Source organism: Mytilus trossulus, chromosome 14 (assembly GCF_036588685.1).
Source record: "Mytilus trossulus isolate FHL-02 chromosome 14, PNRI_Mtr1.1.1.hap1, whole genome shotgun sequence".
Taxonomy (NCBI): Eukaryota; Metazoa; Mollusca; class Bivalvia; order Mytilida; family Mytilidae; genus Mytilus; species Mytilus trossulus.
The window spans coordinates 76,523,112-76,535,158 of record NC_086386.1 but is presented as its reverse complement, the minus strand read 5'-3'; the positions used below and the strand labels follow the sequence as shown (position 1 = coordinate 76,535,158).

The window sequence follows — 12,047 nt, the reverse complement described above, 5'->3', positions numbered from 1 at the left end:
CTTAAAAGTTAAAACATGTCGTTAATAATAATTTTGTAAGAATAAACCAATATCGTTGATATCAATATTTTGACTCTCATATGGCGATACTATACAAGCAGACATTTTCACTGGAGTTTTAGTTTTAAATCATTTATATCTTGAAGACATATTATACATTAAAACCTAAAAGTTAAAATCTACCAATAGAAAACTGCCATGAAATCTATTTTAGGGGTTAAAATCTAAAAATGTTTAGTAGTACACAAATAAGTTCAAAAGTTGTTGAAAAAATAAGATTTTAAATCTTTTATATTAATTTGCTTTTGAGTAAATTCTTATTTCAAATCTTACATTTCCTATATTCAAATTTCAAAATTTGACATTTCCTATACATTGTATTGATATTTTAAATTTTTACTTTTTTCTATATTGATATTTTAAATTTTACTTTTCCTGTATTTATATTTTAAATCTGACTTTTCCTATATTTCTGATTTTAAATTTGATGTATCCTATGAACCCCCCCCCCCCCCCCAAAAAAAGGTCAACACTATGCCAAAGTAGTCAATTGATATTATTTCATATCACACTAACTAGACATTAAAAAAACAGATTTAATCACAATAAATGCCTGTTCACTGTACACAACAATTAGCAATTTCAATTTTTCTAAAATAACCAGATATAATATTAATGAGGGGACCATACAATTTATCTTATCAATATTAAAATACAGTCTGCACCACATATTTTTCCAAAGACTAGTCCAATATTCTGATATTTTTCTAAACAGATTTTGAAACAACTTATTAGTCCCAAAAAGTGTTTTCCTAATCTAGGGTATTGGACTAGTGGTTAATGGTGCAGACTGAGAAATTCTATTAATATTCTGCTTAAATAACTGTAAACCAACTAATTTTCGCGAGCAATTTATTTTTGCATCTTTCGCGAGTAGAAAAAAAATACAAATATAAATCGTCGTGAATTTGTAAAACTCGGATCTTGCCTTATGGAACTACATATTATAAATAAGAACATTGCGAAATTAAATCGCCGCCAAGTGGTATAGAGGGGATAAACGCGAAATAAAGTATCAGCAAAAAATAAGTTGGTTTACAGTATTCAAATCGTTAAGATTCCTTACATGTGAAGATATATATTATCTAGCAGGTAGTACACATATATATATGTCTAACTTATCCCTCTATACATCTAAAAGATATTTTAATCTTAAAATTCACAATATTTAAAGATATTTTAATCTTAAAATTCACAATATTTGGAATTCAAAACAATTGCTAGCAATATAATCATATCCTTGCTTGAAACACACACATACAATAAAATGTCTATTATCATGATGCTGTATGCTTCAGTTCTGTTTGTTCTTCTTTGTTCTTGCTAACCTGTATGGTAGCAAATTGCTGTACACCAGATCTAGGATGAGACCAGGTCGTAATCTGTGTTGAATGGCTGAAAAATAATATAAACAGTTTTAAGCTACATTTTACATTTGAAAATGCCTGTACCAAGTCAGGATATGACAGTCGTTGTCCATTCATTTGGTGTGTTTTATCCTTTGATTTTACCTTTTGATTAAGGACTTTCTGTTTTGAATTTTCCTCGGAGTTCAGTATTCTTGTGATTTTACTTTTTGAATACTGTGGATTCATTATTATTCGTTGGATACCAATTTCCGTGGATTTCATGATTATAGCTAAACCACGAAATTTAGTGTTCAACAAATTAGCAATTTTCTATAAGGTTATGTGCAGACTTCAGCAAAACCACAAATTCAAATATCCACAAAAAAAGTAAGTTTTCCTCAATCCACAAAAATTGGAACCCACTAATATAAATGAATCCACAGTACCCCCATACAAAAAATTTCTGTAGAAAATACAAAAAAGAAAGCATAGGTCAGAGAACAAGAATGTGTCCCTAGTACAAGGATGCCCCATCTGAACTTTCATTTTCTATGTTCAGTGTACCGTGAAAATTCTAGAATATCTGTCCATACGACACTATGCTGTGATTGTACTATCTTAAGTTGATGTTGAGTTCAGCCCTGAAATCAGGATCAAAATGGTAATTATTCAAATAATTAGACAAAAGTTCCCTTCACCGCAAACAATTTTTGGAATTTAACCAATGACCTGATGATATAGTTTTAATTTTGGGATACACACAATTAAATTACCCATGATCCACTAGATTCCAAAACATTGTGATTGGCTTACAACAATCTAACCAATGGTAATTCAACCAATGATGTGTGATAAATTTTCATTTTGGGGTGTAAACAATGAAATTACCCATAATCCTCTAGTTTCTGAAATGACAAATTACCACTTGTACTTACTTTAGGTAATACTTCATGCCATCAGCAGTATAGGCTTCTTCCCAACCATACGGTAAAGCTGAAACACAGAGTTGATGCCTTTTGTAAATTAGTGCACATTAAACTTTGATGTTTTTTTAATATGGCCATGTTAACTTTATGTTAATTAACTGTATACAAAATGCTGAACTACTAAGTATTCGAAACACTAGGGTTTTACTATTTCCAGGTAAAAACTGTCTTAGTTGTACATGTATTTCCCACACCTATTCAGAATTTTTTTAATGCGCCATAACTTTTATATTTTTTTCAATCTTCAAACTGTTTTAATTTGAGCGCCCCTGATGAGTTGTATGTAGATAAAAAGCAAATCAGCAAAATAAATTATAAAGCTTTGTATATTTAATGAGATTATTTAGAAATCTTTTTATAAAGGATTTATGTGTATTTGTGCTTTACTTACGTTCAGCTTCAATAATAGATCTCACAGCACAAACAACTTCTTTGGCTTCAGCAGCTATTGTCTTTGGTGATAACTTTTTATGTTTACTTAGATAAGCAGGGGGTTTGTTTCCTCTAGCGACTTCACCTTGCTGTCTACAAATTGATAAAATACATTATATATATTGATAATATATTTATATTTATTATAAAGGATGTTCGCTACTCAGTTTAAAAATAACATGCTTTTTAAAAGACTGTTATAAATTGAAAGTATATAAATGAAGAAACAAAAAAAGCAGAAAAAAATTGAGGGTCCGTGTGCTTGTTTTTAAGATAAAAGCCGTTGAAAATTTGGCAGGAAATAATTCTCTCTAGATTTTTCTTTCACTTAACATTGGCACCTTTTTTGTTTAAAAAACTATGAAAAAATAACAAGGATTTCATAAGATTTTGAAATATAGCTTTTAAAATAATATGTAATAACTAGAGGCTCTCAAGAGCCTGTGTCGCTCACCTGTTACAGTATTTACTAATGTCAGTCATCTTGGTTGGTAGGTGGGGTCATTAGACACTTTTTTTTTAAATAGATACCCTAGTAATGATTGTGGCCAAGTTTGGTTAAATTTGGCCCATAGTTTTAGGAAAGAAGATTTTTGTACGAGTTACAAAAATGACAAAAAGTTGTTCAATATTGACTATGAAGGGCAATAACTCCTTAAGGGGTCCTCTAACAATTTTGATCATGCTGACTTATTCGTAGATCTTACTTTGCTGAACATTATTGCTGTTTACAGTTTATCTCTATCTATAACAGTATTCAAGATAATAACCAAAAACTGCAAAATTTCCTTAAAATTACCAATTTTGGGGCAGCAACACAACAATGAGTTGTCGGATTCATCTGAAAATTTGTGAGGGGATAGATCTTATTCTGATGGACATTTAAATCTTGAATGATTTGTGCTAAATGTCTTAGTTTCAAAGATATAAATCAAAAACTGCATTTTACCACTATGTTCAAATTTTAGACATGTCGGCCATATTGTTTGGAAGGCTGGGTCTTTGGACAAATTTTTTAAACTATATACCACAATGATAATTGTGGCAAAGTTTGGTTAGATTTGGCCCAGTAGTTTCAGAGAAGAAGATTTTTGTACAAATTACAAAAAATGACAAAAAGTTGTTAAAAAATGACTATAAAGGGCAATAACTCCTTAAGGGCATACGATACAGTTACAGGGAAGGTAATGACGTTGCTAACGTAAAATGTTATTTTTCGCGACGTCAAACTGTGACATATCGGGAAAAGATGCATTTTTCGACTGATTTTTATCATTCAAACTGATTTAATTTGAAAACGAGTTCATGGACCCCTATTTTTCAAAACGGCAATTTGTTTCATTTGGCAGGGAGATTATGTGACCCAAATTTTATAAAACTGTAAATAGAGGAATTTTTTTTAATTTTGATAAACATGCAGTAAAAAATGATGTTTTTGACTTAATTCATAAACATTTGATTAAATATGAGTTATTTTTTTCGCATATTTTTTTATGATACTTATAAAATATAGAAATTACTGATTATTTAACAAAAAACAATTCGTGTTTATCTTTCATAACAAAAAAGTTATGTCTTTCTTATGAAAAAGAAATTGCGGCCACAAATCTTAATTTTGTGCAAATATACAAAATTTCGACCCCATTTTACCCAAAAAGTAGCACATGAAGGTATATTTTTTATTACATATTTGATTTAATCAGGTAAAAAATAGCCTATATGCAAATTTTCATCAACTTGTAAATACAGGTTCAAAACTGTATCGTATGCCCTTAAGGGGTTGACTGACAATTTTGGTCATGATGACTTATTTGTAGGTATTACTTTGCTGAACATTATTGCTGTTTACAGTTTATCTCTATCTATAATAGTATTCAAGATAAGGTATAAAAACTGCAAAATTTCCTTAAAATAACCAATTCAGGGGCAGCAACCCAACAACAGGTTGACGATTCATCTGAAAATTTCAGGGCAGATAGATCTTGACCTGATCAACAATTTTACCCATTGTCAGATTTGCTCTAAATGTTTTGGTTTCAAAGATATAAGCCAAAATATACATTTTACCCCCTGTGTTCTATTTTTAGCCATGGCGGCCATCTTGGTTGGATGGCCAGGTCACCGGACACATTTTTTAAACTAGATACCCCAAGGATGATTGTGGCCAAGTTTGGTTAAATTTGGCCCAGTAGTTTCAGAGGAGAAGATTTTTGAAAAACTTTACGAAAGACGGACGCCAAGTGATGAGAAAAACTCACTTGACCTTTCAGGTCAGGTGAGCTAAAAATATGAAAAGAAAAATAGGGGTTAGTGGGCAATTTTTTTAAATGTTGATAGATACATGGATAAAACCAGAGGATTCCGAAAATCGGACAAAAATTGAAAAAGTAGAGGAGCAAACATCCTTAAGCTGTTACATCGACTTGCTTAGTAGTATTCATTATCACTGAACTAGTATATATTTGTTTAGGAACAAGCTGAAGGACGCCTCCGGATGAGGGAATTTCTCGCTACATTGAAGACCTGTTAGTGACCTTCTGCTGTTGTTTTTTCTTAGGTCGGGTTGTTGTATTTTTGACACATTCCCCATTTCCATTTGTGAATTCATTATTGGTTAGATAACAAGTCTCATGGATTTTGTGGGTACACTTTAACAACAATGAAGTTTATATTTTCTAAAGACATGTATACATATTTTGGCAAATCCATAAATTACAAATTCCACCAAGAATATATGACCAATAAGACAAAAGACAAGTCAGACCAAGGCAACTTGGGCTTATTCAAAATAAACTTTGACAATTTTTAAAATACTGTAAATTCAGAAATTATTGCGATGTTTTTATCATTGCGCAAACATTTTTGAATGAACAGTACACTTCTTAAAATACTTTTTGAATACACTTCTTGCCAGTTTGAAAAACATTTCAAACCTGTATAACTGATTAAAAAGTGTCACTATATGGACCAAACATTTTTTTTAATGGTCAGAATTGTCTTATAAAGTGGTCCAAGTTGTTTTAAAATTGTCTTTGGTCTGACTCCTGTACCAAAACCATGTGCGAGTGGTTAAAAAACTGCAAGCACAGAAACATAGCAGTGGTTCTGTGAACACAAGACATGTATGTGCCTGTCCCAAGTCAGGCGCCTGTTTTTCAGCAAATGTCGTTTGTTTATAAATGTGTTACATATTTGTTTTTCGTTCATTTTCTATATAAATAAGACCATTAGTTTTCTCATTTGAATTGTTTTACATTGTCATATCCGGGCCTTTAATAGGTGACTATGCCGTATGGGTTTTACTCATTGTTGAAGGCCATACAGTGACCTATAGTTGTTAATGTCTGTGTCTGTTTGGTCTCTTGTAAACAGTTGTGTCATTGGCAATCATACCACATCTTCTTTTTTTATATCATACAATTTCCATAGAATTGTTGTACTTTTTACATACCTAATAGACAACACATTACTGCCTCCTGTCATTATTTCATGTACATTCTGCCAAAAAATAAATAATTAAATTAAATGCCACACCAAACAAATTACTTAATTGAGCTTAGATCAAATTTTGCAATTTCAAAGCTGAGAAGTTTTGCTAGTTTTATGTTCCCCGTTTCTTATTTCTGACTCTTTATAATACCCTATTCTTCCTTAAATATAAGATTTCCCAATTGAACTTTATTTAGGGATAAACAAAACAAACAACTTATATTAGAAATATGATTAAATCTGTATTCTCATTCATCATCTTTATCCAACACAAAAACAGAAGTTGTTTAACAAAGGGAGATAATCCCAAGTATTTAGGTTTTGGAAATAATAAAATTATGTCCCCAAATATTGAAATATATAAATATCACAAAAATAAACCTCTGCAAACTGTAACAACTTTTCTGTAGCCACTTCATATGTCTTCCTGCCTGCTTCTGACTTTCTCAGCTGACAGGTCAACACTGCTATCTTTTGTTGTGTAGCTGGATTAACTTCCTGTCAAAATATTTACAATGCTCTTTTACAGAAAATAATCAAAGGTTTCATAAACTGTAGATTTTTATCTTCTGTAGCACTGATTCTAATGAATCTTGAGGGAAAAAAATGAACTGATGTACAGTAGTTGACATTTGTTTACGTAATTTATACATGTTCTGGTTTCTGTTTTTTTATATAGATTAGACTTGATTTTTCCCGTTTGAATAGTTTTTGGGGCCCTTTATAGCTTATTGTTCAGTGTGAGCCAAGGTTCCATGTTGAAGGCCATACATTGACCTATAATGATTTACTTTTATAAATAGTTATTTGGATGGAGAGTTGTCTCACTGGCACTCACACCACATCTTCCTATGTCTATTTAAATTAATTATCAAAATAGCAGATGCATAATTTCATGTCTTGGCCACAGACCACAATTAATTCCTCTATCAGTTCTTTATAACCTTTTGCATCATTAAAAAAATTGCACCATGCACTTTTGTCAAATTTTTTGTGTGTGTAATGTATAGTCCTAGTCCAAATATATATCCAAAATTCAGAAAGATTGAAGCAATGACTTTTACAAATTTAGCCAATACACATCCATACCCCTATTGGCAAGTCAAGAGATGTTCCGAAAACTGCAAATATCACCTTTTTGCACTTGGCCTAATCACTCATTCCATATCAAAATCAGTTAAAATACAACATCCAAAAATTTATTTGACCTCTCTTCTTTCATTTCCACCCAAAAAGATTTAAGGAATGAGTGAGGAAAGGAAAGAAAAAAAATTAAGGAAAAATACACTCTAATTAAAAGGAACTATATTCGTGTACAACGAAAAGCGGGGTCATTAATTGTGGTCTTGGGCCTATTAGGGGCCTAAAACTTGACCAATTCTAATAAAACTTGGCATGATTCAAGCCTAATATATTATAAAACAGGTTACAAAGTTTCAAAGCCATATGATACCAAATAAAAAAAATGTGGCATTTTTTATATCTGAACTTTGGGTGCTGAATTGTGGCGTTGAAATAGAACAATTAAAACTATCAAATTTGAGCTTCTAAAAACCAAAAGATACCAAAACTAACACTTTTTAATGTCTGTATGTATAAGTTAACATCTATTCAAAGCAACAGAAAGCATACTTCATGTATCAGACTTATGAAAAATGGCCAGAAGTTAATTTTATATGAGCCTGTGCCAAAAAATAGAGGTTTTCAATTAGGGTGAGGCCTTATATCAAATGTAAAAATTTTCACTTACCACAATTTTCTGAAGTTGTTAAGTTATCAAAAAAACTTAAACAGGTTATAAATGTACTTTTAATGGAAATATAAGTTTCAAATAGCATAACACATGTGGATAAAATGGTCTTTAGCAATGTTATGCTTAAAAAAACAGGTTGCCAGTTTAGGCCGTTCCCCACATTTGCATATTTAAAAGCATATAAATGATATGGGAGATGGAGATATTCTTCTTTTTGCTAAAATCTGTGCTCAGATATGATAAAACATGGAGCCTGGATGTAACAAGACTATCACTTTCAACTATATATGTAGACAGTATGGTCTGATGCAAAGTTTATTAACTTTACTGTTTAAAAACTGAAAGAAATTTCAGCCTCAAAAGGCCAATATTTTAACCCCTAGCTATCCAACAGAAGAAAGTAAAGGTAGTCTGTGACACAGAAATGGTTAAGCAACCAGTAATAAGTGTTTTTGATGTAGGTTCAGTGCAATCTGTTTTGGAATACAACTTTTAAGTGCATAGAACTTCACATTTCACCTGCTGCTTATACTGACCGTTAGACTTAGACTATTAAAACAGCACATTTTGCACTCTTTTTATGTTTTTATCCACTTTTTTTTGTGTTCAGAGTTCACAAATAAGTTAAACAACTGAAATAAATACCACAAACACAAATAGATATCAGAAAAAAACTGTCAGAGAGAAATAAAGCATGCAGTTTTTGAAAAAATAGTGAAAAAAGTGAAAAAGCTACATTTTGGGCATTTAACCTGAAAAGTGACTTTTTCATAAAATTTCTATCAAATGAAAGTGAAAATCATTTCTTCTCATATAGTTTGACAAATCAATACCAATAGATCATTCAGAACTGATGCCAAAGTAAAAATTCAAAATTTGCTGAAATGCACCTCTTAGGCCACAGACCACAATTAATTCCTCTATCAGTTCTTTATAACCTTTTGCATCATTAAAAAAATTGCACCATGCACTTTTGTCAAATTTTTTGTGTGTGTAATGTATAGTCCTAGTCCAAATATATATCCAAAATTCAGAAAGATTGAAGCAATGACTTTTACAAATTTAGCCAATACACATCCATACCCCTATTGGCAAGTCAAGAGATGTTCCAAAAACTGCAAATATCACCTTTTTGCACTTGGCCTAATCACTCATTCCATATCAAAATCAGTTAAAATACAACATCCAAAAATTTATTTGACCTCTCTTCTTTCATTTCCACCCAAAAAGATTTAAGGAATGAGTGAGGAAAGGAAAGAAAAAAAATTAAGGAAAAATACACTCTAATTAAAAGGAACTATATTCGTGTACAACGAAAAGCGGGGTCATTAATTGTGGTCTTGGGCCTATTATGATTGAATTTTGTTGATTTTTTTTCTAGCAGTTGCCAATGCGATTTGGCATTAAATCCCATTGGACACAGACGATGCTCCCTCTTGCATATAGATGTAACGTAACAAAAGGATATATCTAGAGAACTTTAACAGTGATGCCACCAACATTGAAACTTGGTGTATGTCTTATATTAATAAGCATGATGTATAAGCATCCTAACATTTGATTGAGGCAAACTAAAGTTAGAGAACAGAAACCAATTTCTGGAGGAACAGTGGAACTTGGTGTGAAAATTTGTTCTACAGGTCAAAACTGTTTTAAGAATGATAAATTAATTTAACACTATTAATGATTAAAATATGTGTAGTGTATACATGTACCATGGAGGAAGCTACACATTATTATATATAAACTTACCCCTTGAAATCGTAACTGTTGCTTTAGTTTTGCAATTTCTTTCTCCAATAACTGGACAACCTCCTCATAATCCTGTTCCATACTTCTCGCAGCCCTCTGAGCTTGTTCAGCTAGCTGTACTTTGTCTCTGAGTGACCTGGTTTCATCAACTGCTCCTATAGCTCTCTAGTAATAAAAAATGAATAATGTCAAACTGTACAAGAAACTTGCCACATTCCTATCAACACCAACTAGTTGCTTACCAAAAACCTGACTTATTCCCAACATGGATAACATGCACATTCACTGTAGAATTTATAACCTCAGGAAGTGGTGTTAGATGCTATCATTTATTACATACTGTGGTTTCATTATTATTTGTTGGATACCAATGAACCACAAATTAAAAGTCATATGAAACAAGTGACAGGTGAAAAATAATGTTTTATCCAATTCTTGAACCAATGCATGTATATGTTACAGACCGTATGAGTATTTGGACTGTATGCATATTTTTTGAAAACACTCAAACGGTTGGACCGTACACGTACTATTTGTTATAAAATGGGTCATTTTTTTTAAATTTGAGGTTTCATATGACTAAACTGTTCAAGGAATTGATTTTTCTATAGGCTTTTTATGCAGAGATTGACAATCAAGAAATAAAAAAAACATGAAAATGGATGAATTCAAAGTAATAGATCTTTTAAAAACAGTTCTCAAAGAGTTGCTTGTCTCCACACTCATAATAGAATAACTGGATGTTTCCTTGGAAAAAAACCAAAAGAAAGTTTGCTTTGATTCTGTTAAAAGCAGAATAACTTGACCTAAGTTGACATGTGACATGTTATTATGAAATGAAGAACACATTGTGAAATATCCTCAACTGTTGCGAAAACAAAGCTAAACAAGAATGTGTCCAAAGTACACGGATGCCCCACTCGCACTATCATTTTCCATGTTCCATGGACCTTGAAATTGGGGTCAAAAGTTTAATTTGACTTTAAAATTAGAAATTTCATATTATAAGCATCAAGTGTACTAAGTTTCAAGTTTATTGGACTTCAGCTTCATCAAAAACTACCGTGACCAAAAACTTTAACCTCAAAATCCCACTTTCATTTTATATGTTCAGTTGACCATGAATTTGGGGTCAAAAGTCTAATTTGGCTTTAAAATTAGAAAGATCATATCATAAGCAACAAATGTACTAAGTTTCAAGTTGATTGGACTTCATCTTAATCAAAAACTACCGTAACCAAAAACTTTAACCTGCCAACGAATGAACGAACGGACGGACAAACGAACGAACGAACGTAGCCACAGGCCAGAAAACATAATGCCCCTCTACTATCGTAGGTGGGGCATAAAAATCAAGAGTCATTTTGCTCATTTGAAAATTTTTTATTAAATAAATAATATGCGAGGAAGTATGAATGAATATATTCACCTTTTTAATTCTGGCCAACTCTCCTTCAGCAACAGTTTGGTAGTGGTCTTTTTCACTTAAAGCATTCTTAAATGTACAAAAATTACATATTTTATTAGATTCTTCCTCAACTACTGAACAACTAACTTAATGATAATCCATTAGTTCTTGACACTTATAATTAGCCTTTAAAATTTATTACTTATAATTTTGCCTTTAAAAATTTACAAAGTTGATTTGAAACAAAATTGATAAAATTAAAGGAAAACTAATAATGTGATGTAAATGAGCGTTTTTAAATTTTGATTTCACTAAGTAGCAATTAACATCGTCAAGACTTCATTCATTATGACTTTAAATTCTGTGAACCGCACAACCACAGAATCTATACTTCACTGTAATTTTTCAATATTGTAATTGTCCTCAAGACGCCATGCTTGCTTGCAAACCTGTTGACCGCAATACATTATTCACCATGCAGTAATTGATGGGTGTTGTTGTCTTTAATGTCTTTTAAGGAGGCTCGCGGGTATAAGATTTTACGAAAAAAAATAAACTTTAATTTTTCTGTACAAATTTTATTTACTACCTTAAATAGGTGTTACTTTATCATATGATCCAAAAATCATTCCAAAAAATCAATTCGTGTTGGCTCCAGGTGACTTTCAAAATGTTGATGTCACTGAAAAAGCTCCAAATTATCTCCCTTTGGTGCAAAAACACCATTTTTTTGGCATTAAAATTGAAATATCTTTTTTAACTCATCGGTGACCTATATTTTTTATTGTTGTTTTCGAATAAGCTGTACATAAACCAAA

At 31.4% G+C, this 12,047-nt stretch overlaps 1 protein-coding gene across 2 annotated transcripts in view; it reads right to left on the bottom strand.

Moving 5' to 3' along the window:
• Window positions 1–516: 516 nt before the first annotated feature.
• LOC134696638 (syntaxin-binding protein 4-like) overlaps window positions 517–12,047 on the bottom strand; it is a 48,324-nt gene continuing 36,793 nt past the window's right edge. For both annotated transcript variants that reach the window (XM_063558551.1, XM_063558552.1), the window contains exons 14-20: window positions 11,251–11,316; window positions 9,822–9,986; window positions 6,698–6,814; window positions 6,279–6,325; window positions 2,787–2,920; window positions 2,345–2,402; window positions 517–1,455 (exon numbers count right to left, since the gene is read on the bottom strand). In XM_063558551.1, the coding sequence (XP_063414621.1) occupies window positions 1,338–1,455; window positions 2,345–2,402; window positions 2,787–2,920; window positions 6,279–6,325; window positions 6,698–6,814; window positions 9,822–9,986; window positions 11,251–11,316 (705 nt within the window). In that variant the 3' untranslated portion in view covers window positions 517–1,337. The remainder of the gene's footprint in view (window positions 1,456–2,344; window positions 2,403–2,786; window positions 2,921–6,278; window positions 6,326–6,697; window positions 6,815–9,821; window positions 9,987–11,250; window positions 11,317–12,047) is intronic.